The 24,872-nt window shown below is 39.0% G+C and overlaps 1 protein-coding gene across 1 annotated transcript in view; it reads right to left on the reverse strand.

The window, feature by feature from the left end:
- Positions 1 to 24,872, reverse strand: part of ITGA8 (integrin subunit alpha 8) — a 229,161-nt gene that overhangs the window by 135,906 nt on the left and 68,383 nt on the right. The window contains 2 exon segments of the mRNA XM_043969199.1: positions 5,941 to 6,132; positions 13,989 to 14,194. Of these exon segments, the coding sequence (XP_043825134.1) occupies positions 5,941 to 6,132; positions 13,989 to 14,194 (398 nt within the window).

The following is a 24,872-nucleotide window of genomic DNA, read 5'->3' on the forward strand; positions in this document are numbered from 1 at the left end:
TATGTAATATATGAACGTACTGTATAGAGACACATTCATTCTGATGCACATGTTCTGTGGACCTTTCTTCGTTTTTATGAATAATCCAACAGCCAATCTTAAAAGGGATATCAAATGACCAGAATGGCTTCTGTGCTCATCACATGCAAGGCAATGGCTGACAAGGACCCTTGGTCCAAACCTGATGTGGATTTGGCCATCATAAAAAGAAAAGACGCTACATCCTGGCTTGTCAAATAATTTTACTGCCAAAGGAAAAGCAATAACTTTCAAAGTCGAACTACAAATGGAAAGGTCCCTTTCTTTTCCCATTCCATCAAAGGAAATAAACTTCTTCAGACAATTCTTACCTTGTATTTTACTAGATATTTTATTAAGTTACTGTCTATCCAAGCTACATGTTCCCAGCTATGACTCAAAACAACAACTTAGATTTATAGAGTGCTTTCAGGTTTACAAAGCAGTTTTCTGACAACGGTCTTGAGGGAAAGATAGCGTTACCATCATCTCCGATTAAAAGTAAGGAAACTGAGGCTAAAGGTGGCAAAGTGACTTCCAGTTGTCATTCAGATAAATAAGTGTCTTGAGTTGGGATTTGAAGCCTCCTTCAGAGGTCTTTCAAACCAGTAGACTGGCTATTTTGAACTCCTTCCTCAGATTATCTAGATATTGAGTGGCAATAATGGAGTTGACCGAATATTTAATGTAGACACCAACACTATATCATTCTTTTCCTTTCTTTCTGCAAGAGTTTCTAGCTTCTTCAACTGTGTGTCATGACCACATATGTCTTTGTGTAACTGGATGTGGGGGTTGCAAAAAAAATTGGCAACAGTAAAAGGTTATGCACGCCTATTTTATATACCTATATACCTGGGCTCACATTAAAAAATTCTTAGGTGAAAAAGGTTCTCAAGAGGAGTTTAAGAAGCCCTGCTCTAGACAATCCACAAATTATAAACCAAAGATTATGGGATCCTTATTCTAGACTTTGAAGGGAATCTCAGACACCTTCTAGACTGAGCCTGTTACTCTAAAGATCAGGGAAGATAAAGATAATTCTCAGGCTGGGTGTTCTTTCAACTTTCAATCAACATATCTCAGTCTGTGGAACTCATAAGTGGCCATGTGATTTTTTCTTACCATGATAAGCCTCTTTAACCTTGTTGATACAGAGAATTCTTCTCCTTCATAGACTCACTCAACCAAAAACTTGCTTATCTTTCAGGCTTGAAGGCAGTATTTGCCAGAACTAGAGATGTGATGCTAAAGACTTTTATTTGAAAGATCACAAGGTGACAGGGACGTCAGTGGCCAACTAACTCAATTCCTAACTGAACTAGGATTCTTTCTATAGGATTCTCCACAAGTAATCATCCAAATGTGGAAGATGATAAGATAATTGTAAAGGGATACTAAGCAACTCCCCATGAGTTCAAGTCACCAGGCTGGGAGATCCATTCCAGTGGGGGCAGCAAGGTGGACCAATGGATAAGAGCACTGGGCTTGGATTTAAGAATGCCCAAGTTCAAATCTGGCTTCAGATACTTACTAGCTATGTGACCCTGGATAAGTCATTTAACTCTATTTGCCTCAGTTTCCTCATCTGTAAAATGAGCTAGAGAAGGAAATGGCAATCCACATTAGTGTCTTTGCCAAGAAAACCACAAATGGGGTCATGAAGAATCGAACTATCCTGAAAGAACTCAACAACAATATTTCAGGGAGTGAAAGGATTTTAGGATGAGATTGATGAGCTATTTTTGGCAATCCTTACAAGATAAGGCCAGGGATATAGACTGAATCTATAATTCTATTGACACAGGGAACTGCCAGGGTAAGAAAATCCCTTTAACAATGCAGGCTTGTACCTTGTCTTCAACTTATAGTCTAGAGAATGGCCTAGAGCCCTGAGAAGTTAAGTGGCTTGCCTAGAATCCCATAGGCAGGATGGATCAGAGATAGGACTTGAACCCATGTCTTTGGGGTTCCAAGGCCAGCTCTCTGTCAGACCACCCTCCTTCTTTAATATCTGAAAAATCAAGGGGAAAAGGAGATGAGTTCTAGGACCAGAGATAAGCAAATGTCTTCCAATTAAAAAAAAAGATGGATTCTTTAAAGTTTAGCCCGGGTAATTTGATTTTGATTCTTGGAAAATTCTTTTATGGAGAATTCAAATGCATATTGGAAGATCTCCAGAAGTAGTCATCAAACATTTTAAAAAATAGGTCCCTGGAAAATGATAAATGTTAGGGAAGATGTGGGAAAACTGGAACACTAATACATTGTTGATGAAGTTGTGAACTGATCTAATTCTGAAGAACAATTTGAAACCATGCCCAAAGGGCTATAAAATCATGCATACCCTTTGATCCAGGAAAAACACTACTATGTGTGTATCTCAAAGACATAATAAAAAAGGGAAAGTACCCACAGGTACAAAAATGTTTATAGCAGCTTTTTGTGGTGGCAAAGAATTTGAAATTGAGGGAATATATATGGATTGCAGAATGGCTGAACAAGTTGTGGTATATGAATGTATCGGACTATTATTGTGCTGTAAGAAATGATGAGCAGGCAGATTTCAGAAAAACCTGGAAAGACTTACATGAACAGTGAAATGAGCAGAACCAGGAGAACATTGTACACAGTAACAGTAACAATGTACAATGATCAAATATGATAGACTTAGTTCTTGTCACCATACAATGATCCAAGACAATGCCAAAAGACTCATGATGGAAAATGCTATCCACATCTAAAGAAATAACTATGGAGTCTGGATGCAGATCAAAGCATACTATTTTCATTTTTCTTTTCTTTCTTTCCCATGTTTTTCCCTTTTTGTTTTGATTTTTCCTTCACAACATGATTAACATGGAAATAAGTTTAACATGATTGTACATGTATAACCTTTATCTAATTGCGTGCTTCTTGTGGTGGGGAGGAGAGAGAGGAAGGGAGAAAAATTTGGAACTCAAAATCTTACAAAAATGATTGTTGAAAACTATCTTTACATATAATTGGGAAAATACTATTAAATTTAAAAAATAGGTTCTGGGACCTCAGGTTAACCTGAAGTCCATGAATCCCAAATTTATAAATCCCCTGCACTAAAAAGAGGTCTGTTATTCCAGACAAGGGGAAGAGATATCAGCTACTCCATTTTGTTAAAGCCACCACCTGGGCTCCTCCACATGACTTCATTAGTTACTATAAATTGGACTTGTCAGCTCCTGCAGATACAACTTGAGGGCAGTGACCACTCCCAAGATAAGCAGACTTACTTCCCTCATATTTTTTCCTCTAACAGCCACATCCGCTGTCAGGTTGTCTGATTGTTAGAGGGGGTGAAAAGAAACACATGATAGCCAATAAGTACTCACTGGAAAAGTGTTTACAAGAAACTCTCTTAGCCTCCATCCTTCTTTTCTCCCTTCTCCAAGTAAAAATTCCTCTAAAAATAGATTATTCTATTTCTCAATGTTTTCTGCCCCTTCAAATTCTGAAAATGTCTAGCTTCATAAGGAAATAGATGGGCTGGCCTTGGGGGGGATTCTTCCTTTGCCTGCTTTAAATCCGAGCAGAGTCAGGAATCACTCTATCTGTCAAGCTTTTCAATTGTAAGGATGGGGGAAAGGAGGGCTGTGCCAAACACAGTGAAGAAGAATACCATGGGGGGGGGGCAGCTAGGTGGTGTAGTAGATAGATCACTGGCCCTGGATTCAGGAGGACCTGAGTTCAAATTCAGCCTCAGATATTTGACACTTACTAGCTGTGTGACCCTGGGCAAGTCACTTACCCCTCATTACCCTGCAAAAAAAAGAATACCATAGGGGTGGGGGAGAAAGAATAAGTTCTCTGTCCTGGAACTTAAAATATCAAATGATAAATAAAGCTTTAGAAGGATGCATTATAAATTGCTCACTGCCCTCCCATGTAGCTGATCATGGTTACAGTTACTGATCAAGCTTTTGGTTGGCATGATGTCATCTCAGAGATGTCAAGTGATTTGAGAACATCATTGTAGATTTGAACACAATCCCAAGGCTTGCCACAATGTCTACTTTAATATAATGAAAGTCTTCTGCCAAGACTGAAAATGAGGGTGGGGGAAACAAAAAAATGCTGTGGGAACACCTTTTTTGTGCTCCATTACAAAGGAAAGAGAAAGTGAAAGGATATATATATATATACACACACACACACACACACATATTCTTATATACATGTATACACATAGATATACAATTACATATACATATGCACACATACACAAACATACATATACACATGCATATACAATAGTTACATGCATATGTTTAAGCAGTTGACTTGGAATACTATTCTGAACCATACCAAGATTTATATGTGGAAAATACCCAGCTGAAGGGCACTGGTTGTCGTTAAACCATTAGCAACTGAAGTTGGAACCATTCTCGACCAGGGTAATCTGAATGAATAAGAAAACAGAGGGGCTGCTAGATGGCGCAGTGGATTAAGCACTGGCCCTGGATTCAGGAGTACCTGAGTTCAAATCCGGTCTCAAACACTTGACACTTACTAGCTCTGTGACCCTGGGCAAGTCACCTAACGCCCATTGCCCTGCAAAAAACCCCAAAACAAAACAAAACAAATAAAAAAAGAAAACAGAAACTGAAAACCAAGAAGTTTCATGTTCTCTGCTAGAAACAGCAGTTTTTGAAGTAAGTCTTTATGGAGATGTGTAGAAAACTTCCATGTGGCTTATTATGATTCTGCCAAACAACAATTAATGTATCTTCTATGAAAAGCTTCCATAACTCTATAATCAAAATGAAACAATGAAGGATACTTTTACTGTCTAATCTTCCACAATTCCCTTTTGCTCTGCTATTGTTTGTTAAAATATTTGTATGGCTAGCTCTTGTTTTTATGTCACTTTAGAAAATACTCACACCCCTCTTCTCAGAAAGCCTCTCCTTGTGCTTTTTTAAGTGTTTCACTATGCAAATTTCAGAGAAGCAAAGCATAACCTTTCAGAGAAGCAAAGGATAACCAGAAAGCCTCTCCTTTACAAGGGACAAAAAGAGGAGAGAGAGAAGAGGGAGAGAAAGACATAGACAGAAAGAAGCTGTTCAGCAAGACAAATCAATGTATCTACTAAATCTGACAGAATAGACAATATTTCTCCCTCCTCTGATAAAAGGGGTGGGAGTTCTTGCTGTTTTTCAAAGCATCATAGATTTCAAGTTGGAAAGGAACTTAGAAGCCAGGCAGTACAATTTCCTAATTTTATAGATGAGGAAACTGAGGCTCACAGAGACTAGGTGACGTGCCCAGGGTCACACACCAAATAAGTTGTATAGTAGTCTGAGGTAGGATTCAAATTCAGGTCTTCCTGCCTCCAAGTCCAGAGCTCTATTTCCTATGTCACCAGTTGCCCAAACCAAATTATACAACCCATTTCAGAAGAACTCAAAACAAGGGCAAACAATACTTATGTAAAATAACTGACCCTCCCCCAAACAACCTTGGCTAGACACAGAGGGGATTTTTTTTTTTTGGAGGGAGGGGAAGGGTCAGCAGAGATTCTGAAAGATTGAATGCTTTAAGACCACCTTGTACATACTAAAAAACTGTCCTCATTTCTGGCACATCTACTTTATTGAGGTTTAGAGGGGGAAAGGGCCTTAATCTTTTTGTTAGAAAGCTGACAGGTTTTATGCTTAATGTAACTTTTTAAATCGTCCTTGCATCTCTGATGCTGTCTCTTGACAGGAAAGGGAGTATTTGTTTTGTCTGACTAAATTCACAGGAAAACCATCCAGGACTCATGCACAAGGAGCCCCTGTGACTACATTTGAGTTTGACCTTGACCCTTATGAGAGAGTTGCTCAAGCATGATGCATTTTCCAGAGAAGGGAGGGATGAAGTGAACTCTCCTGTGGAAAGACTTACCTGGGTAATCATTCTTGTCTATGTCTGAATCACCTCTCAGAGTAAAGCCAAATCCCGAAGGCATTGCCTGGGAGGCCCAGGCTCCATTCAGAATCTGTGAAGGTTTCTGGTTTAACCCTTCGGCATTCCCATTGTAAATGAACACTTTGCCTTTTCCACCATCTCCGGCAAATGGTGCACCAACTGCAATGTCTACAAGGCATAAAAATTTATTTTCAAAGGGGGACCACTTGAAATCAGAATTTATAAGATCATAACATCACAGATTTAGAGTTGAAAAAGGCTTTCTAGGTTAGCTAATCCACTCCTCCTCATTTGTCATTGAGAAAAATAGGATCCAGAGAGGTTAAGAGGTTTCCTAAGCTGATAAAACCAAGGCTCAGTACCCACTCTGGTTCAACCTTCTTGACTTACAGAGGAGGAAGGTGAGAAGGTTAAGAGATTTGCCCAAGGTCAAACAACTAGTAAGTATCAGAAGCAAGATTTGAACCCAGATCCTCTGACTTCAGAGCTAATGCTCTTTCCATCCTAAACACACTATCTCCTTAGGTAGTAAGGGGTAGGGCCAGAAATTAAATCTTTGTTTTTTACTTTAAGTCCAGGAATTTTCTGATTAATTCACCATGTTCCTGGTGCATGATGGTCAGGGATTCATCAGATCCATCTGGAATCCCATTCTATCTCAATAGTTTCATATGATTTATAACCTGGAACACTGTTAAACAGCTTTAGCTATAAATGAAAACGACTAAAATGTCTTACATTTATTACATGTATATGATACCTTCCAATTTTTAGTGTTTTTACTTAGCAAAGTGCTTTGTGAATTGGATATTTTTTGAGGTCTGAGAAGGACATGAATCTGTTATTTCATAAACATAGGGAATTCTGGGTAACTCTCATCAGCAATGACAGAGGAGTCTGGTCTTTAGTTTATAATATCAGATAACTGCCTGGGAGATAGTTGTGTCTGGACACTAGTCTTGTACTCAATAATAACTGGATTCAAATCGTACCCTTAGACATTTACTAAGGAAATCACTTAATCTCTGCCTCAGTTCCCTTACCTGTGAAATGATAAAGGTAGGGCAGGCATGGACTTGACAGCTTTTGTGATCTCTTCCCACTCTAAATTTACGTTCCTCTGATTTGTCTGCCCATAGTGACAGAGTTAGTATGTTTTCAGATTCAGGACTTGAATCCAAGGTCTTCCAAACTACAAGGCCAGCTCTTTATCATTCCCTAGTCCTCTATATTCTCAATCATAAAGTGTTATACAAATGAGAGCTATTATGATCAGGATCACCATCTCATTTGGTACTCACAGCAGCCCTAGGAAGTCATCAAGAAAGGCATTATCATTTCCACTTAAGAAAGGAGGAAGGGGGGGCAGCTAGGTAGTGCAGTGGATAGAGCACTGGCCCTGGATTCAGGAGTACCTGAGTTCAAATCCGGCCTCAGACATTTAACACTTACTAGCTGTGTGACCCTGGGCAAGTCACTTAACCCGAATTGCCTCACTAAAAAAAAAAAAAAAAGAAAGAAAGGAGGAAGGGGCAGCTAGGTGGCACAGTGGATAGAGTGCCAGCCCTGGATTCAGGAGGACCTGAGTTCAAATCCGGCCTCAGACACTTAACATTTACTAGCTGTGTGACCCTGGGCAAGTCACTTAACCCCCATTGCCTCACTTGAAAAAAAAAAAGAACATTGGACTAGGAAAGTCAGAAAACCTGGGTTCTGGTATGAGAAGTTCTGATTACTTCCTGTGTTAATGTGGACAAGTTATTGAATCCCTCAAAACCCTAATTTCCTCCTTTCTTTCTTTTATTTATTTATTTATTTATTTATTTATTTATTTATTTATTTATTTATTTATTTATTTATTTATTTATTTATTTTTTGGTGAGGCAATTGGGGTTAAGTGACTTGCCCAGGGTCACACAGCTATTAAGTGTCAAGGGTCTGAGGCCGGATTTGAACTCAGGTACTCCTGACTCCAGGGCCGGTGCTCTATCCACTGCGCCACCTATGCCCCCCAATGTTCTTTTTATAAGTACTGCAAAAAGAAGATTAACTTCCCAAATTTTTATCAATTTAGACATTTGTTGAACTATAATTTTAGTTGTCGGGTTGTTTCAGCCATGTCTGGTGTTTTATGATTCCATTTGGGGTTTTCTTGGCAAAGATACTGGAGTGGTTTGGCCATTTCCTTCTCCAATTCATTTTACAGGTGAGGAAACTGAAGCAAACAGGGCTAAGTAACTTGCCTAGGATCACACAGTTAATACATGTCTGAGGCCAAATTTGAACTCAGGTTTTCCTGACCCCAGGCTTGGTGCTTTATCCACTACACCTCCTACCTGCCACACTGGACTATAACACTTATTTTAATGGTAAAAATCTCTAGGAAAAGTAATATAATAATTACACATTGTAGTAAACCGGAAGTAAATCCATTCATTTGTTCCATGTTTCTTTGTCATAACTAAAGGTTAGTTGATATGAATTAATAAATGCAGTTTAATTATTAGCAGTTATGTCTCAATGCACCTCTGCTACCCCTTCCATTGTGCCATCCGCAGTATCATTCTATCACTAACCTATTTCCTTTTACCTCACCCCTCTTCCTCTCTTGTTCCTTTCACTTCTGGCACTTATTGAAACCTGGCTGACCCCAAAAGACACTGAATCACTGGCCATCATCTTGATTGTGGATATGCTTTCCCTCACATCCCTTGATATATTGGTCCAAGAGGAGACCAAAGCATCCTTCTTTCTCCCTATTACTATGTTCAGACCTGCTCCACCCTCTTTGCTGCCAGCACTCAGCAATCTCTCCTGCATTAATGTTTACTCTCTTCAGATGAATTTCCCTATTCAGATCCTCATTGTAGCTGTCCAGTGACCATTGGGTAATTTTTGCTCCTTTCTCAAGGCTAGTCACTTGCTTATAGACTTTCTCTGCATTCTAACCCCAGCCCTAGGGGACTTCAGCATGCATGCTGATACTGAATACTTCCTGGCTTCCCAGTTTATCAGTTCTCACGTCCTACACCTTCACTTCACATCAGCCCCATGCAGAGACTATTATATCCTTAATCTCACCCCCAGTTACAAACATCCATACACATTTGTGTTATTTAAGCTCAACTGGGCCTTTCTACACAACAGTCCATGAAGGCGGTGACAAATCTTCTTGTGAGCTTTTCTTGAGCTAACCCTACCTCGAATTCTCCTTCCCTCTCAACAAAGAACCTAATTTCATACTCTACAGAACAAAGAGGCCATTCATTATAAACTCCCTTTTGTCCTCTACTCCACCTATAAAAACCCATTGACATAATCTTCTAATTTCAATCCCTGATGAAGAGGTGACCCTCTAGGTAAGATAAGCCCCATCACCTGTACCTTAGATCTCTACTCTCCTTCCTATTTTCAATCTCTCTATTGGGTCCTTCCCTGTAGTAGTCTATATTGACCCTACCATGCTCCCAAACTATTTGTCCAATGTCTTTCCTTCAAATGTCTTTTCCAAATTCTTACCATGCTTCTACTCACTCAGGTTTATTAACCGTCCAATTCACATGCAAGTCAAAATATTACCCATGATGTCATTGGTCCTCTTCAAAAAAAAAGGATGAGGGGGGCAGCTAGGTGGCACAGTGGATAAAGCACCAGCCCTGGATTCAGGAGGACCTGAGTTCAAATTTGGCCTCAGACACTTGACACTTACCATCTGTGTGACCCTGGGCAAGTCACTTAACCCTCATTGCCCAGAAAAACAAATCAAAACAAAATATTTGGGGCAGCTAGGTGGCACAGTGGGTAAAGTACTGGCCCTGGATTCAGGAGGACCTGAGTTCAAATCCGGCCTCAGACACTTGACAGTTACTAGCTGTGTGACCCTGGGCAAGTCACTTAACCCCAATTGCCTCACCAAAAAAAAATTAAGAAAGAAAGAAAAACAAAGGATGAACAACACTACCAAAAAAATGAATTTACAACCATGGAATCAACTAAGACTCTCAATAGTCTTTCATCCACCCATATATCCTATCAGTAGTTAAGATTTATTTTTCTGCTAAAACAGTGCTTAAATCTCTTTCCTTTTCTGTCCTCACAGAGCTAACCACTGTATTTCAGGCTTTTATCATCTATTGGACTAATGCAATAACTCCCTAAACTACTTGTCCTGCCTCAGTTCTCTCTTTCTTCCAATCTACCTTCCACATACATGACCAAGTGACATTGGTATAGCCCAGGACCTTGTCACTCCTCTGCTCAGGAAGCTCCCTCCTGCCATTAGACAGAATATAAACCCCTCTGGGTGACATTTAGAGCCCTGCATAATCCTGTCTTTTTAGGTTAATTAACTATTATTCCCCTTTGTATACACCACTACATTTCAGTCCAATGGGACTATTCGCTGTTTCTCTGATGAGATGGTTCATCTTCATCTTTACCATCTTTGTAAAGGCTTTTGCCCATGTTTGCAATGTTTTCTCTCCTCATCTCTATCTCATAGACTCCTGAGCTCCCTTCCAAGTACCTCTCAAGCACCATCTTCTATATGATGCCTTTCCTGATCCCTCCAGCTCATGGTGCATTCCACTCCGCTAAAGTTACCTTGCATATAATTCTATTTTGCATTAACTTCTATGGGTACATGTTGATTCCTCCTCTCCCAAATGTTAGTTCCTTAATAGATGATTGAATGAATGGATGGATGGATGGATGGATGGATGAAACAGCATTTATTAAATGCTTCTATGTGACAAATACTAATGCTGAGGATACAGATAGAAAAAGTGAGACAGCCTCTGCTCTCCAGGAGCTCATGTTATAATTCATGAAGACAACACAGCAAAGAAAATTCAGTTGTGGTGTTATGGCAGTGTAAGGGTATGATGGCCAGGTGAATGGCAAGGGCCTGAGGTTGTATTAGTGGGTAAGATGATAGTGATGGGGGAGGGGGTACAGCTGGAAAGCAGAGTTGTTTGGGCCTGGATGACCTTTGGAGGCAGTCGCAGGGCAAATGGCAGGGCTTCCACATCAATGGAGGTGACAAAATTGGTGACTCCCATCTCATCTAAGTTGTGTGAGCAATTGAGAAGCCCCAGTGGGTCTTATGCAGTCCTATGGTATCCCAACTTCCACTCCTCTCTGCTATGCCAGATGAGTTCTGGATGAATTTAGATTAGGAGACTGTATAAAGGGAAAAGGGAGCGCTGGTGATATTGTCTTGCTTCTTCCCTGGGGTCCCAGGTAGAATGTGATTTCGATAAAGGCAAGGACTGAGTCTCTTCTGTCTTTGTAACTTGCTCCTAACATTGTGCTCTGCATGTAGGAAGCACTTTATAAATGTTTGTTGAATTATTGAATTGATTTAAACTCAATTTTCTTAGGATTTTTTTGTGTCCTCTGCCACATATTCAGTTAACTGCAATGTTCTCAAAAGATCAGCTCCTAATATCATAGATAATAAGCATACTGTTGCTGGATACTCAACTTTAAAACTCACAAAAGCATGGGGGCAGCTAGGTAGCACAGTGGATAAAGCACCAGCCCTGGATTCAGGAGGACCTGAGTTCAAATCTGGCCTCAGACACTTGACACTTAACTAGCTGTGTGACCCTGGAAAAGTCACTTGACCCTCATTGACCCACCACAAAAACCTCAAACCAAACCAAACCAACAAACAAAAAACTCACAAAAGAAGACTTAAAATTATCTGGAATAATCATTTAAGATTAGCTCACAGAGTATCAATAGAAAGGAACTGTCCTTTGCAACAAATTGATAAAGCATTTCTGTCTGTCATCTTCCAAGTATTTTATTAAGGATTTGGGTAAGGAAACAAATAAATAATAAAGGGCAATTCCCCAAGGGAATGTAGGATTACATTTCACTTAAAGGAGTCTGTGGAAGTCATAAATCAGGAGGAAAAGAAGTAGCATTGGAAAGCCAGCCGCAAGTCACAAATCAGTATAAAATTGAATTTCCCTTAGGGCCTTGTGCTATATTGATGCAATTTGTAGTCTTTGAAAAAAGTTTCTTTAGTAGACCTCAATGACTAAAACATCAAGGGAAGAGGACAAAAACCATTAACTAAATGCTTACTATGTGGCAACCTGGCTACTTAGGGGTCAGGGTAGGATGTTTGGGAAGGCATCATTCAACACTGGAACACCTTCTCTCCCTAGACCTCTGAACTGAGGTTTTAGCAGAACTCCATAGGCAAAAAGAAACCTGTCACAGTCACGCAGCTAATTGCTTATTTAAATTGACTCTTTCAGGGCAGTCATGTTTAAAAGTGAATTCAGATGGGGATGGTTTCTGACAGCCTGTTTTATTCTACTTTTTTTCCCCATTCAGATAGCTAGGTGGAATAATGCCAGACAGATAATCTTATCAGTGAAATATTGCTTGCTTATTTGCTTTAGGTCAGGCAGAAACAGGAATATCATTTGGCTAGATTCTTTGATCCTTTGCAAGTCACATGTGGAGGGCAATATGGTGTCATGGAAAGAGGAGTAGACTTGGGTTTAGAAGACCTGGGTTCAGAAACCATCTTTGCCTAATAATGATAATGACGATGATAATTATCACAAAGTGTTTATATAGTGCCCTAAGTTTTGCTACGCACTTCACAAATATCTCACTTGAGTCTCAAAATAACTCTAAGAGGTAAGTGCTGAATTATTATCCTTATTTTACAGAAAGGGAAATTGAGGCAGTTAGCAGTTTAGTGACTTGCCCAGGGTCACTGAGATAGAAAATATATGGTATTGAACTTGAACTCAGGTCATTCCTGATTGTAGACCATGTGCTTTATCCATTGTGCCAGCTAGCTGCCTTGTACAAATTACATAGTGACTCAATCTCTAAAATGTGATTTAAAATACTCATGTTACCTACTTCACAAGATTGTTATGTGGATTGAGCTAGGTAATGCATAGAAAGTGTTTTGTAAACTTTTTAAGTACCTGAGAAGGGAAAGCTCTTATTTCAACAAATGTAATATCTCAGGGAATGCCAAAAGTAGCAAAAGTAGCTTTCCTTTCTAGGATATGTAGTTTCTGAATGAGCTTGAGAATCCCTGCACATGTCACATGTAATACACATGTGTTACAACACCGCCACTCAAGTCCTGCCTCATGTCCTCAAAGCTACCTAGTTCCTTGTACTCTCCTGAGATTGCCTTCAGGTTTGGAGGTAGGAATCTTCTATGGAGGCCTAAAGTGCTTCAAAGTGAGGCCTGGCAAAATGCCAGAGAGCAAACCTAGGAAGAACCTTCACCTTGCCAAGCCAGAAAGGTTCACCACTAGGTGATCCATCTTTCTGCCATGACAACTCATGCATAGACTCTGGAGTGGTTGCTATTTTCATTGGTGGATGGAGTCTACACTCCATAACCTTCCTTCCTTTCTAGTCTTCTCATGTTTTATTCCCCTCCATGTAATCCAGGTTGCAGCTTCACTGGCCAACTGATTGTTGTTCATGCACAAGACTCCATCTTCTGCCTCCAGGCTGTTTTGGTAATGGATGCCTCCCTTGCCTCCCCCCTCCACTCTGTCTTAGTTTGCCTAGATTCTTTCAATACTCAACTCAAATGCAGCCTTTCTCTGTCCACTAAGCTGTTGGTGCCTTCCCCTCCAAAATTACCTTCTTTCTACTCTTGTCTGTACTTATTTTCATATTTTTCCCCACATTAGAATGTGAACTCTTCGAGATCAAGGATTGTTTTTCTCCTTTATAGGCTCAGTGTTCAGTATAGTAGTTGCATATTGTAAGCACTTAATCAATTATTTTAGATTGAATGCCAGATCACAGAATTTTAAAATTATCCTCAGCACAATATACAACATATCAATTTGGGTTTCCTCACATAAAGGCCCAGACATTCACCTTGAAACTGCACATATTTTAATCATTCTGTATCATGCACACCAAAAAGACCAGTATGAAATGACATTCTTTTCCCACACATTAGAGTGACATGAAAATTGTTTCAATTTTGAAATATTGTGAAATTAAGCTAAACTCACCATTGTATCCATCTTGGTTCAGATCTCCCAAATGGGTGATAGCACTTCCAAATCTCCCAAACACTTCAGTTCCTGAAAGGATCTGGGCATCTCTGAAGAGCAAAGGACTTTCTTGTAAGTAAAGGTAAACCTGCCCCACTTCTTTAGGGCTGCTCTCGAATTCACGCTCCATGAAGAGAGGGGCTCCAACCAATACATCATCCAGGCTGAGAGAGATAGGCAGAAAGGAGAGAGGGAGGGAGGGAAGGAGAAGGAAAGGGAGGAAAGAGGAGGAGAAGGAAGAGGAGGAAAAGGAAGAGGAGGAAGAGGGAGAGAAAAAGAGAGAGATGGACAGAGACAGACAGAGACAAGAGAGACAGAGAGACAGAGACAGGCAGACAGGAAGACACAGGGGGGAAGGGAAAAGGGAGAGGGGATGAGAGAGATCAAGAGAATTAGTATTCCTATAGGATTGAAATACTTTTAAAAAGTCAGAAGCATCATTTGAATTTATCACTCTCCTAAAATGTTTCATAAATAAAATATATTCTGCACAACTTTATTGCACCTGAGTCATAATATTTTACTGCCAGAAAAACATGGGCTATTATAAAACTATAAAACCAATTATTTTGTGACCTTGAAATTTTCTAATTCAAAAAGTCATGTTCTTATCTAAATACCCCCTTAAGTTTGAAAGGATTTTGTTAAAAATATTTTATTTATTAAGAAAAAAATTTCAGTTCATTAGCTGCATATATATATATATATACATATATATGTGAATACATGCATGTATATATGTATTGCCATGCAACACTCCAGGATAACCTTTTAAAGAATAAAGAAGCTTATGAAGAAATATCATTTAAAATGTGATTTGGGGGCAGCTAGGTGGCGCAGTGGGTAAAGCACCGGCCCTGGATTTCGGAGGACCTGAGTTCAAATGTGACTTCCGACACTTGACACTTACTAGCTGTGTGACCCTGGGCAAGTCACTTAACCCTCATTGCCCCACCCCCCAAAAAACCCAAAACAAAACAAAACAAAACGTAAAATGTGATTTGGTTACTGATGGAAATACGAAAAGTACTTTACTTGTGAGCCATGTCTGAAGTTTGGATAGCACGGGAGTATCCCTTACCTGAAGTTTAGCATAGTGATGTTTCATAAAATCAGGACTAGAGGATACTTGGGTCCATTGTACTGGATCCTTTCTCTTCTTGCCCATGACTTTTGAATTGTTTAGTATAATTTTCTATGAAACCTTTGTGGTGATCATCCTCAAAACATTTTTGTTCCATAGAGTTGATCCTCCATTCCCATTTATCTGATGTAGAAATCATCTCTCATTCCTGAACACTAAAAAAGCCCCACATTTATTCAGGATGCAATCCTGCATCTCTTAGAAATATTACAAACGTTAAAAGAACAAGACTTTGTGTTAAACAATATATCGCAAATGAACAACATTGGTATAAAGCCCATATGGCTGCTTTGCCACATTCTACATGGAGTTCTTTACACACTCTTCTATCTATTACTTGTATGAACTTGGGCTAATCATTTCACTCTTCATTTAACTAGATGGTGTCTAATGGTCCTTTCACCTCTCATTATTATTGTTCTACACCCATATATTTAATAATATTAGATCTACAAAAATAAGACAACACACCATACATCTAACCAAAACTCAGAAAAAATATGCTCCAGTTCTTAGAATACTAATAATGGAATATCTGATTTACTGTTCCATATCTTTTTCACCAATCCTTCTTTGACTAAATCTACTTTATTGTAATCATTATCTTTATCCAGCACGGAGGCACAGTTTTTGTACCACACATGCATCTCATGAACTTGTTCACATGGAATTAGGTGTTTCATGGATAAATTGGGTCCCAAAATTGGACTCTAACTTTCTCTTCAACAAGAGCTGTGTGTTCCACTTCTTATCTATTATCTATTGCCCCTAATGCACACTAGGTTCATGGTTGGTATTCAAAGGATGTTGGTTGAATGAATAACATGAAGCAATGAACAACAGAGCACTTGTTTATAAGGGTTAAAGTAGGATCTCCGACTGCATTTTAAATGATGAAGTTAAATTTAATTATTAGAAACTTGCATTTCAGAAATCAGTCGGCTATTTTAGTGATCTCTCTGTGTGATATATACATATATACATGCATAATACATATATGTAGATGTAAGTAGACAGATATTGGTGGATGGATGCAGATAAAGGCATTTGCTGTGTTTTTCTTTTAATTTGAATCTACTTTTTCAGTCTGGCTATGAGAACTTGAGCCAGGATGGAGTCCTCAGAATAAGTCAACAAACAGATTTATTTATGCTGAGTCCTCCACATAAACACAAGTATCCAATGTTACTTCCTTTCCAATAAAGTGGCCCTAGAATGGTCAAGTTGGCCACCTGCTGGGCTTCCACTCAGTTCTTTTGTGTCCTGCAGAGACCATAAACAGCAGGAGGATGGGGAGTGTCAATGGGTTAAAATGTAATTTTGTGAAACCCTGATACAGTACAAATATACCAAGGCAGTAGGATTGAAGTTTTGGGCACAGGTTTGTTTGTTTTAGGCAGAAGATGAAAAGCACCAACATCTTTTGTTGTTGAAAAACTTGTCCAAAGATGAGTAACCAAACAGCAATGGCTTCAGATGAGTTGACTGGCTTCTATTTGGGAGTGCATCTAGCTTCTCAAGTTAACTTCCCTTGCCTGTTTATGTTCCCCAAATATCTGGAGTTCTTGAAAGTTCATTCATCAATCAACAATCAACATTCCCTAAACAATTTAATCCAAATTGTTTAGAATTCACCCAAATGACTATCAGGAGATTGTATTGAGTTAGTTTAATGTGAGAGTGGAGGAGGGGAGTTGGGGGTTCTGAGGAAATGTCCCTTAATTTATTCATTAGACTGTATTATTCAATATAACTAACCAATTTTCTTTCCTTTGTCTGAGTTCTTAGAATGTAAGTTCTTGGGAAGTATTAGAAAGTAGGGTTCCCCTCAGGGTCAGAGTACAAAGCACCTAAGTAGTGGAGTTATACACAATAGACAAGTAGAAAGTAGACTTAAATATTCTAATGTACAGTGCTATTATTTACCTACTTATCTCTTGGTTTTGGTGACCTGGAATGCTAATCTTTTCCACAGTCCTTAGCACTACAAAGTCCTGGCTTAAGAAGAAATGTTCAACTCATACTCTGAATCTAATTTTGATTAACTTCATGAGGCCTACATTAAGTACAAAGATTTAAATATTTAAAGAGCATTTTATGAACTTAAAAGTGCTGTATAAATACTACTTGCTATTATTAATTTTATTTGGGGGGGTGCTGGGTGGCGCAGTGGATAGAGCACTGGCCCTGGATTCAGGAGGATCTGAGTTCAAATCCAGCCTCAGACACTTGACACTTACTAGCTGTGTGACCCTGGGCAAATCACTTAACCCTCATTGCCAAAACCAAATCACTTAACCCTCATTGCCATAACCAAAAACCAAAACAAAAAAAAAATTATCTGGGATGAGTAAGGGAAAGGCCATGGAAAATTACCCTTAAAGAAGCCTATCATGGAGGTAGAGTCAAAATTGAAAATTAACGGTAACCACCCAGATGAACTCTCCAAACAATCCCCTCTAGACAACTTTAAAATAATTCCTCAAATAAAATTTTTGAGTGGCAGGACCAACAAAAGACCAAGGTGAGACATTTTTCTGGCCAAAGGAGGGTTGGCAGGAGAAACTTGTAATCCAGAAGGTAAAGGAGTTAGGATTAAAACTAAGAATCACACACCCAGCAACACTGAATATAATACTTGAAAGGAAAAATAGATGAGTTTTTTACTGCATCAGATCTAAATTTGTCTCTATCATTGGCCCAATGCTCCTATATCAGCCCTCTGGGATCAAGTAAAACAAGTTTAATGTAACTTCTATATGGACTTTTTCCAGATACTTGATGTGCTATGCCTCCTACATCTTATATCTGTGAAGTTGACTCTTTGATCCCAAGTATAGGATTTCAAATTTGTCTTTACTGCATTTCATCCAATTAAATTTAATCCAATATTCTAGATTATCAAGGTCTCTGTAGATAGTGATTCTGTCATCCAACATTTGAATGATATCTTTCAGCACTGTGTCATTTGAAAAATCTGAGAAGCATGCAATCTATGACTCTATTTAAAACACAGCTTAGCCTAACAAAGTAGGCTCCTAGTAAATACTTGTTGATAAATTGGTTGAAGTACATCCAGACCAACTCAACTCAATTCAAGGAACACTTACTAAGTACCTGCTAGATACAAGCACACTGATAAGAAGCCCTTATAGGACAGAGGCAGCAAAGATTCTTAGAACATTCTGCTGAAGACCACCTTCAAAAATGACATTGACTTATTAATGAATACTTATTGAAGCCCAGCCATTCAACACCTGTGAATTCACCTAAATGTATTTTAATTTAGACCATATCTCTCTGCATATTGTCCTATAAGGAAAGCATGTACAACTTTATCAAATGCTTTGGTAAAATGGAAGTAAACTATGTTTACAGCACTAACGTCACCTAATATTCTAACAGCTAAAAAAAAATAACACAAAACCCAAACTACCAAGAATAGCCTTGCATGTCCTGTTTGGATGAATTCATGCTGGCTCTTGGTGATCTCTACCTCTCTTTCAAGATGATCATTAACTATCCCTGAAAATAAGAATTAACTCTAGTTAGTCAACCACTCCAGATAGCCATTGCTCATTGGAATACTAAACAAACAGGATGGACTTTTGTAGCCTAATTATTGCTTTTAGAAAGCTACTTAAAAAAAGTTACCTGTGTACAAGGTTGACCTTCTATGATACCTTGATACCTATAGAGACTAAGTCTAAGGATACATTTGCAGAGTTATTTGGCCATTTAGAATTAAGATAAATCCAATCAGACAAAATGGATTTTGTTGGTTTGGGTTTCTTTGGGGGGGGGTGTTGTTTTTTTATCTACAACACCTAGAACAATACCTGGAACAGAGCAGACTATTAACAAATACTTGTTGATAAATTGATTGGACTCCATCCAATTCAACTCAATTAAACTCAAGGAACATTTACTGCTATATGTCTGTTATGTATATATGTATAAGACCCTACTAGGTCCTGGGAATATAATGGAAAAAAAACCCAAAGCATACCCTGCCCTTGAGGACCTAATATTCTACTGGAACTCAACTTATACTGCTCTCAAGGAATTTCCATTCCATAATGGCAAGTAGCCAGTTTAATTACATTTTTCTCTTTTCAATTAGTTCCTTTGTTATAGCTGTAGACAAAGTCTTAAAGTTCCACTGACGAATCTACAATTAAGATGTAGTCTAAATTTTTCTTGTTGGGGTCAGGGGTGGGGGTAGCTAGAAGTAATCATACCATACACATTGTTTTGATAGGAACATGAATCTAACACCAAACTGAGTAGAAGCAGCTTGCACAGGGAAATATGTGACTATCACCTAAATGCAGAGGTGTACAACTATGTGTTTAACAACTGACTCTCTAAAAAGGCCTGATACACCTTTAAGTTTAAATCTTCATTATTAACACTTCAAAAAAACCCCTTTAAGTCTAGAAATAAGGACTTTTAATCCAGTCCTGATTTTTATGTAGCCCTTGCTGATTCCTGAAGTGTAAATGCTCACATTGCAATTACAACAATTGGCTCTTGACCTTCAATGAACAAGTTGTTTCCATCATGCTTTTGACTAAAGGATACCTATCTGTTCTGCTAGAGAGTCCTATAGAAGACTTTTTGTTTAGAGGATTCAGGTTTCTTTAAAGAGATTGCAAATTTCTTAATTCTATGCTCCCCAGTTATTTAAGATAAATAAAATCAATATAAATCTGTGGTTGTACTCTATAAATTAGATTATAAATGCCTATAACAGGGGCAGCTAGGTGGCACAGTGGATAAAGCACCAGCCTGGGATTCAGGAGGACCTGAGTTTAGATCTGGCATCAGACACTTGACACTTACTAGCTGTGTGACCCTGGGCAAGTCACTTAACCCTCATTGCCCCGCAAAAAAACCAAAGCAAAACAAAACAAAAACAAAATAAATGCCTATAACTGGTAGGCTATAAGGCCTTACCAAGCTGAGATTGTGTCCATTCTTGACTATAGACTTGCAAGGGCTTGTTACAATGCCATATGCTCTGTAAAGCCTCAAAAATGGACCGGGTTGGTGTGGCGAAAAGACCAGGCAAGCATCAGGCAATCTGGCATGTAGTCCTACTTGCAACCTTGGTCAATTCATCTCGGTTCCCTTTTTTACAGATTGGTTTAAATAAAATAATGGTGAATGTTAAATGAAAAATTGTCTTTGAAAGAACTTTGGAGGAGGGTGAGAGGAAAGATCACTCTAGAAATGATCCGTCTGCCTCACCTGTTCAATTAAGGCAACCCCTTAAAATGTAGGATCTTGGGAAACCTAGTAATGATGTAGGTCAAGCTCTTGTTTTTACAGATAAAGAAAGTGGAGCAGAACCAAGGTCTCATAGAAACTTAGTGACATGCCAGAGACTAGTCACCAGATCTCTTCACTCCCACTCTCATGCTCATCCAATGATGCTACCTCTCTATAGCATGTAATAGCAACCAACAGTACCATGTTTGAACTCAAAAGTGAACGGAAAATGCTGGAGCAACCTGAGGAGCTTTAACATAACCTTTCCAAAAGAAGTGTCATTGAAACACGTGGGCTAGGGAAATGCTACTGTGGCACGCTGCCCCACATGACCTGAGAATCTCCACTTAGAATCTTACCAGGAGCCCAGAATGAGGAAAGCATGCTTCTCTTGAAAGGGGGCCTGCACATCTTTTGCTGCCTGATATCATAGCAAACTTCTGCCCACCCTAGAAGTTGAGCAGAGGTCAAAAAACACAAGGCAACACCAGCTCCCACTCATGCTAATGTTTTTTCATGTTTCATGTACTTCAAACTGTGTCCTGAAGGGTTTTGCCTTTTGAGGTGAAAGGTTTTAGAACATATGGAAGGCATTTGTTCCAGTACTGCAGTTACTGGGAGCCCTTCCAGGAAGATTCATGACAGCCTTGGCCAGTCCTTATATTGTTGCAGGTAGTCTTATGGGCAGTTAGGTGGCACAGTGGATAGAACACTAGCCCTGAAGTCCGGAGGACCTGAGTTCAAATCTCACCTTACTAGCTATGTGACCCTGGGCAAGTCATTTAACCTCAATTGCCTTGAACATCCAGGGCCATCTCCAGTCATCCTGATAATGTATCTTGCTACCAGACCCAGATGGCTCTGGAGGAAAAGTAAGGCTGATGACTTTGCACAGCCCTCTCTCACTTAAATCCAATTCATTGCAAATGGTGACATCTGCCATGGTCCTCTTCAAGACTGAAGGACAAACAACAACAACAACAATAACAGCAACAACACAGACAGCCTTAACCTTCAACTTCAAAACCCAATCACTGGGGCACAAAAAGAGGTCACAACAGAACCAGGAGAACATTGTACACAGTAACAGCAATATTGTTCGGTGAAAAACTGTGAATGACTTATCTATTCTCAGCAATACAATGATCCAAGACAATCCTAAGGGACTAATAGATATCCCAAAGGACATATTCACCTCTAGAGAAATAACTGATATTGTTTGACTACAGACTGAAGCATACTATTTTTACTTTCATTCTTTTTCTTTTATTTGAGCCTTCTTGTACAAAATGACTAATATGGAAATGTTTTACTTAATTGCATATGTGTAACCTATATCTGATTGTTTACTCCCTGGGAGGGGAGTATCAGGGGGGAGGAAAAGAGGGAAGGATAAAATTCAGAACTCAAAACTTTAAATAAAAATGTTTTTTTTAAGAGTTCACAGCTTTGTTTTTTAGTCTATTGTAAAGCCAAGCATATATCTCCTAAAAACACAGACTCGGAGACTGATTATTATCAATTATTATTGTATGGCTTTATATCACAATTGTAGAGGAATTTGAAAATTTTCTTTATGAGCTGTTCTTATCTATGTCCAGAGAGCATTTTATTTTATTTTTAAAATAATAATAAACATTTTTATTTAAAGTTTTGAGTTCCAAATTCCATTCCTCCTTCCAACCCTCTCCTCCCCCTTCCCTGAGGCAGTAAGCAATCAGATATAGGTTCTACATGTGCAATTATGTAAAACATTACCATATTAGTCATTTTGTATAAGAAAACTTGGATAAAAGAAAAAAAATGAAAGAAACTGAAAAATAGCATGCTTCAGTATGCGTCCAATCAATATCAGTTCTCTCTTTGGCGGTGGATAGTATGCTTCATCATTAGTCCTTTGGGATTGTATTGGATCCCAGAGAGCATTTTAACTGTGTGTATATTGATACAGAATTTACATGGCATCTTAATACTTTAAAATACCACAGTACACCATCTCCAGGTTCTCCAGATTATCTTTAAAGGGACAATATTAAGTTATCAGAGACATTATTCCAGGCACTTTAAAGCATTCAGAATGAACTGCCTAATAACCAACACATTGCAGGGAAATTGTACATACACTGGATGAGCCAGAGGAGCCGTTTTTAAGGACAAGAAAGAATGGCATGATTATCACTGGAGAAAGGATTGTGTTAGTTCCTTACAACCATGTTGTTTTGATCAGGGGGTACCAACAAGATTTTTCCCACAAGGTTTTTGTTTCTTCTTCTTCTTCAAACCCTGAACACTATAGAATAAATGGTGTCACAAAACTTTGCTACAGACTAGAATGAGTCTATGGATAACAATGTCCTTCCTGCAGGGTAAATTGTGAAATAAGGAGGGAAGTTGAAAGGAATAAAAAAGTGGCTGACCCATGGAAAGGAACACATTGAGCCAATTTGTGCCCTATAAAATGCTATGTGCAAGCCCCAGCAGGAAGGCATCCCGGTGCTGGTTGCTGTACCATTTGCTGGATGGAAGACCATCATGCAAATGCATTCTCATTAGAGAAATCAGGACACTATGCTGGTTTTTTGCTCTTAATTTTTTTCTTCAGATGCTTCTCTCTACCCCATACTGGGGAAACCCATCCTTTAGTCAATGTGTTCTTCCCATGTTGGAATTTTTAGTTTAAGTAGACATGTCCATTTGTGCTCACAGCGTGAGAAGATTGATACATGTCTTAAAATTTAAATTTCTGGTCATGTAGAGTCACAGATTCCCAGACTCCCAGAGCTGGAAGAGACATCAAAGATCATCAAGTCCATCTGCTACCTGAGTAGAAATTCCTTCTAGGACATACTTGACATGTGGTCACTGGGGCTTACCTCTAGTGACAGGAAACTTGGTATTGTGGAAAGATTTCTGGATTTTAGAATCAGATGACCTAGGTTTGAATCCCAGCTTAGACACTATCTTTGTGTCCTTGGATCAGTCATTCAATGATTCTGTGCCTCAGTTTCCTCATAAGTAAAATAGGGGGGTTGGACTAGAATCAGAGGTGTCAAATTCAGAGCCCTTTGCAGCAAGTAGATGATAAACTGATGTAATTGGGAGATGTTTAACAAAATAAACAAAATTCAATATAACATAGATAATATTAATTTGTGGTTTTCTAAGTCAATATGCAACTTATAGATGTGTTTCTTTTGGAGTTTGACATCACTGAGCCAGATGACTACTGTGGTCCCTTCCCATTCAATATCTCTGATCCAATTGCAACATATCTAAATCACCTAAGATGGTTGCATTTATGAAAAGAATACTAGCAACCTATTTCCCTACCACATGGGTAGGGAAAAGTCTCTTTCCATTTCCTGCATCTTTAAATCTACCTGACTGAAGGACAGTTAGACATTCATATTCATTCTCATTCTCTCTCTCTCTCTCTCTCTCTCTCTCTCTCTCTCTCTCTCTCTCTCTCTCTCTCTCGCTCTCGCTCTCTCTCTCTCTTCCTTCTTCTTCTTCTGTCTCTCTCCTGCCCTCTCTTTCTTTCTCTATCCTCTATTTCTCTCTCCCACTTTCTCTTTCTTTCCCCTTCTCCTTGCCTCCCTCCTTCTTCCCTTCCTCTTTCTTCCTCTTCTTCTCTCTCCCTTTCTCCTCCTTTTCCTCTCATTTTCTGGTGCTATTAAGAGATAAAAGTCCTATTTACCCAAAGCATGGGCACTATGCACTAAGCTGGGTGGGGGAAAGAGTTATCCTTCTCTTTCTTTCTTTATGCCCTATAGCACTGGGAAATTGGTGTTTTGGTCTGTTTTATTTATTCTTTTAAGTTATAAGTGTGTTTGTGCATGTTTGTGTGTGTGTGTGTTTGTGTGTGTGTAGTCATGTTGACTCCAGTCATGTTGACCTTGGAGCCTAGATTTCAAGCCTAGTGTTGCTACCAGCCCAGTGGGGAAGCCCTAAGAAGTCAGTTTGCCTGATCAAAAACCAGAGGAGCTTTTGACTTGGAACTTGTTGGGACTAATGTTGTCTAGGAACTTTATTAATCTCTGAACTGAATTCCCTCTCCTTCCCCGAAACTGAGGTGGTAACACTTTTTGGATGTTTGTTCTAGTTATCCTTTAAAGAAAATACAATTTTGTAAAAGCTAATCTTATTGTTAAGTAGTTAAATAGAACTGGAATGCTTGGACCCCCTAAAGTTGGGAGAACACAATTGATGATGTAATAATTGAGCCAATGGCAGATGCTAGATACTTCCAACCCCCCTAAGGGTACTAGAGAATCCTGGGGGTGGGGCAATATGTAACATACCAGGCTGGAGTTGGGGGGAGAGGGACCAGAAGACTGACCCAATAATAGAGAATTCTCACTGTTTATCCTTCTGCCCCTGGAATGTTCTCCCTTCTCATCTCCAACTCCTGGCTTGCTTCAATT

Source organism: Dromiciops gliroides, chromosome 5, assembly GCF_019393635.1.
Source record: "Dromiciops gliroides isolate mDroGli1 chromosome 5, mDroGli1.pri, whole genome shotgun sequence".
Taxonomy (NCBI): Eukaryota; Metazoa; Chordata; class Mammalia; order Microbiotheria; family Microbiotheriidae; genus Dromiciops; species Dromiciops gliroides.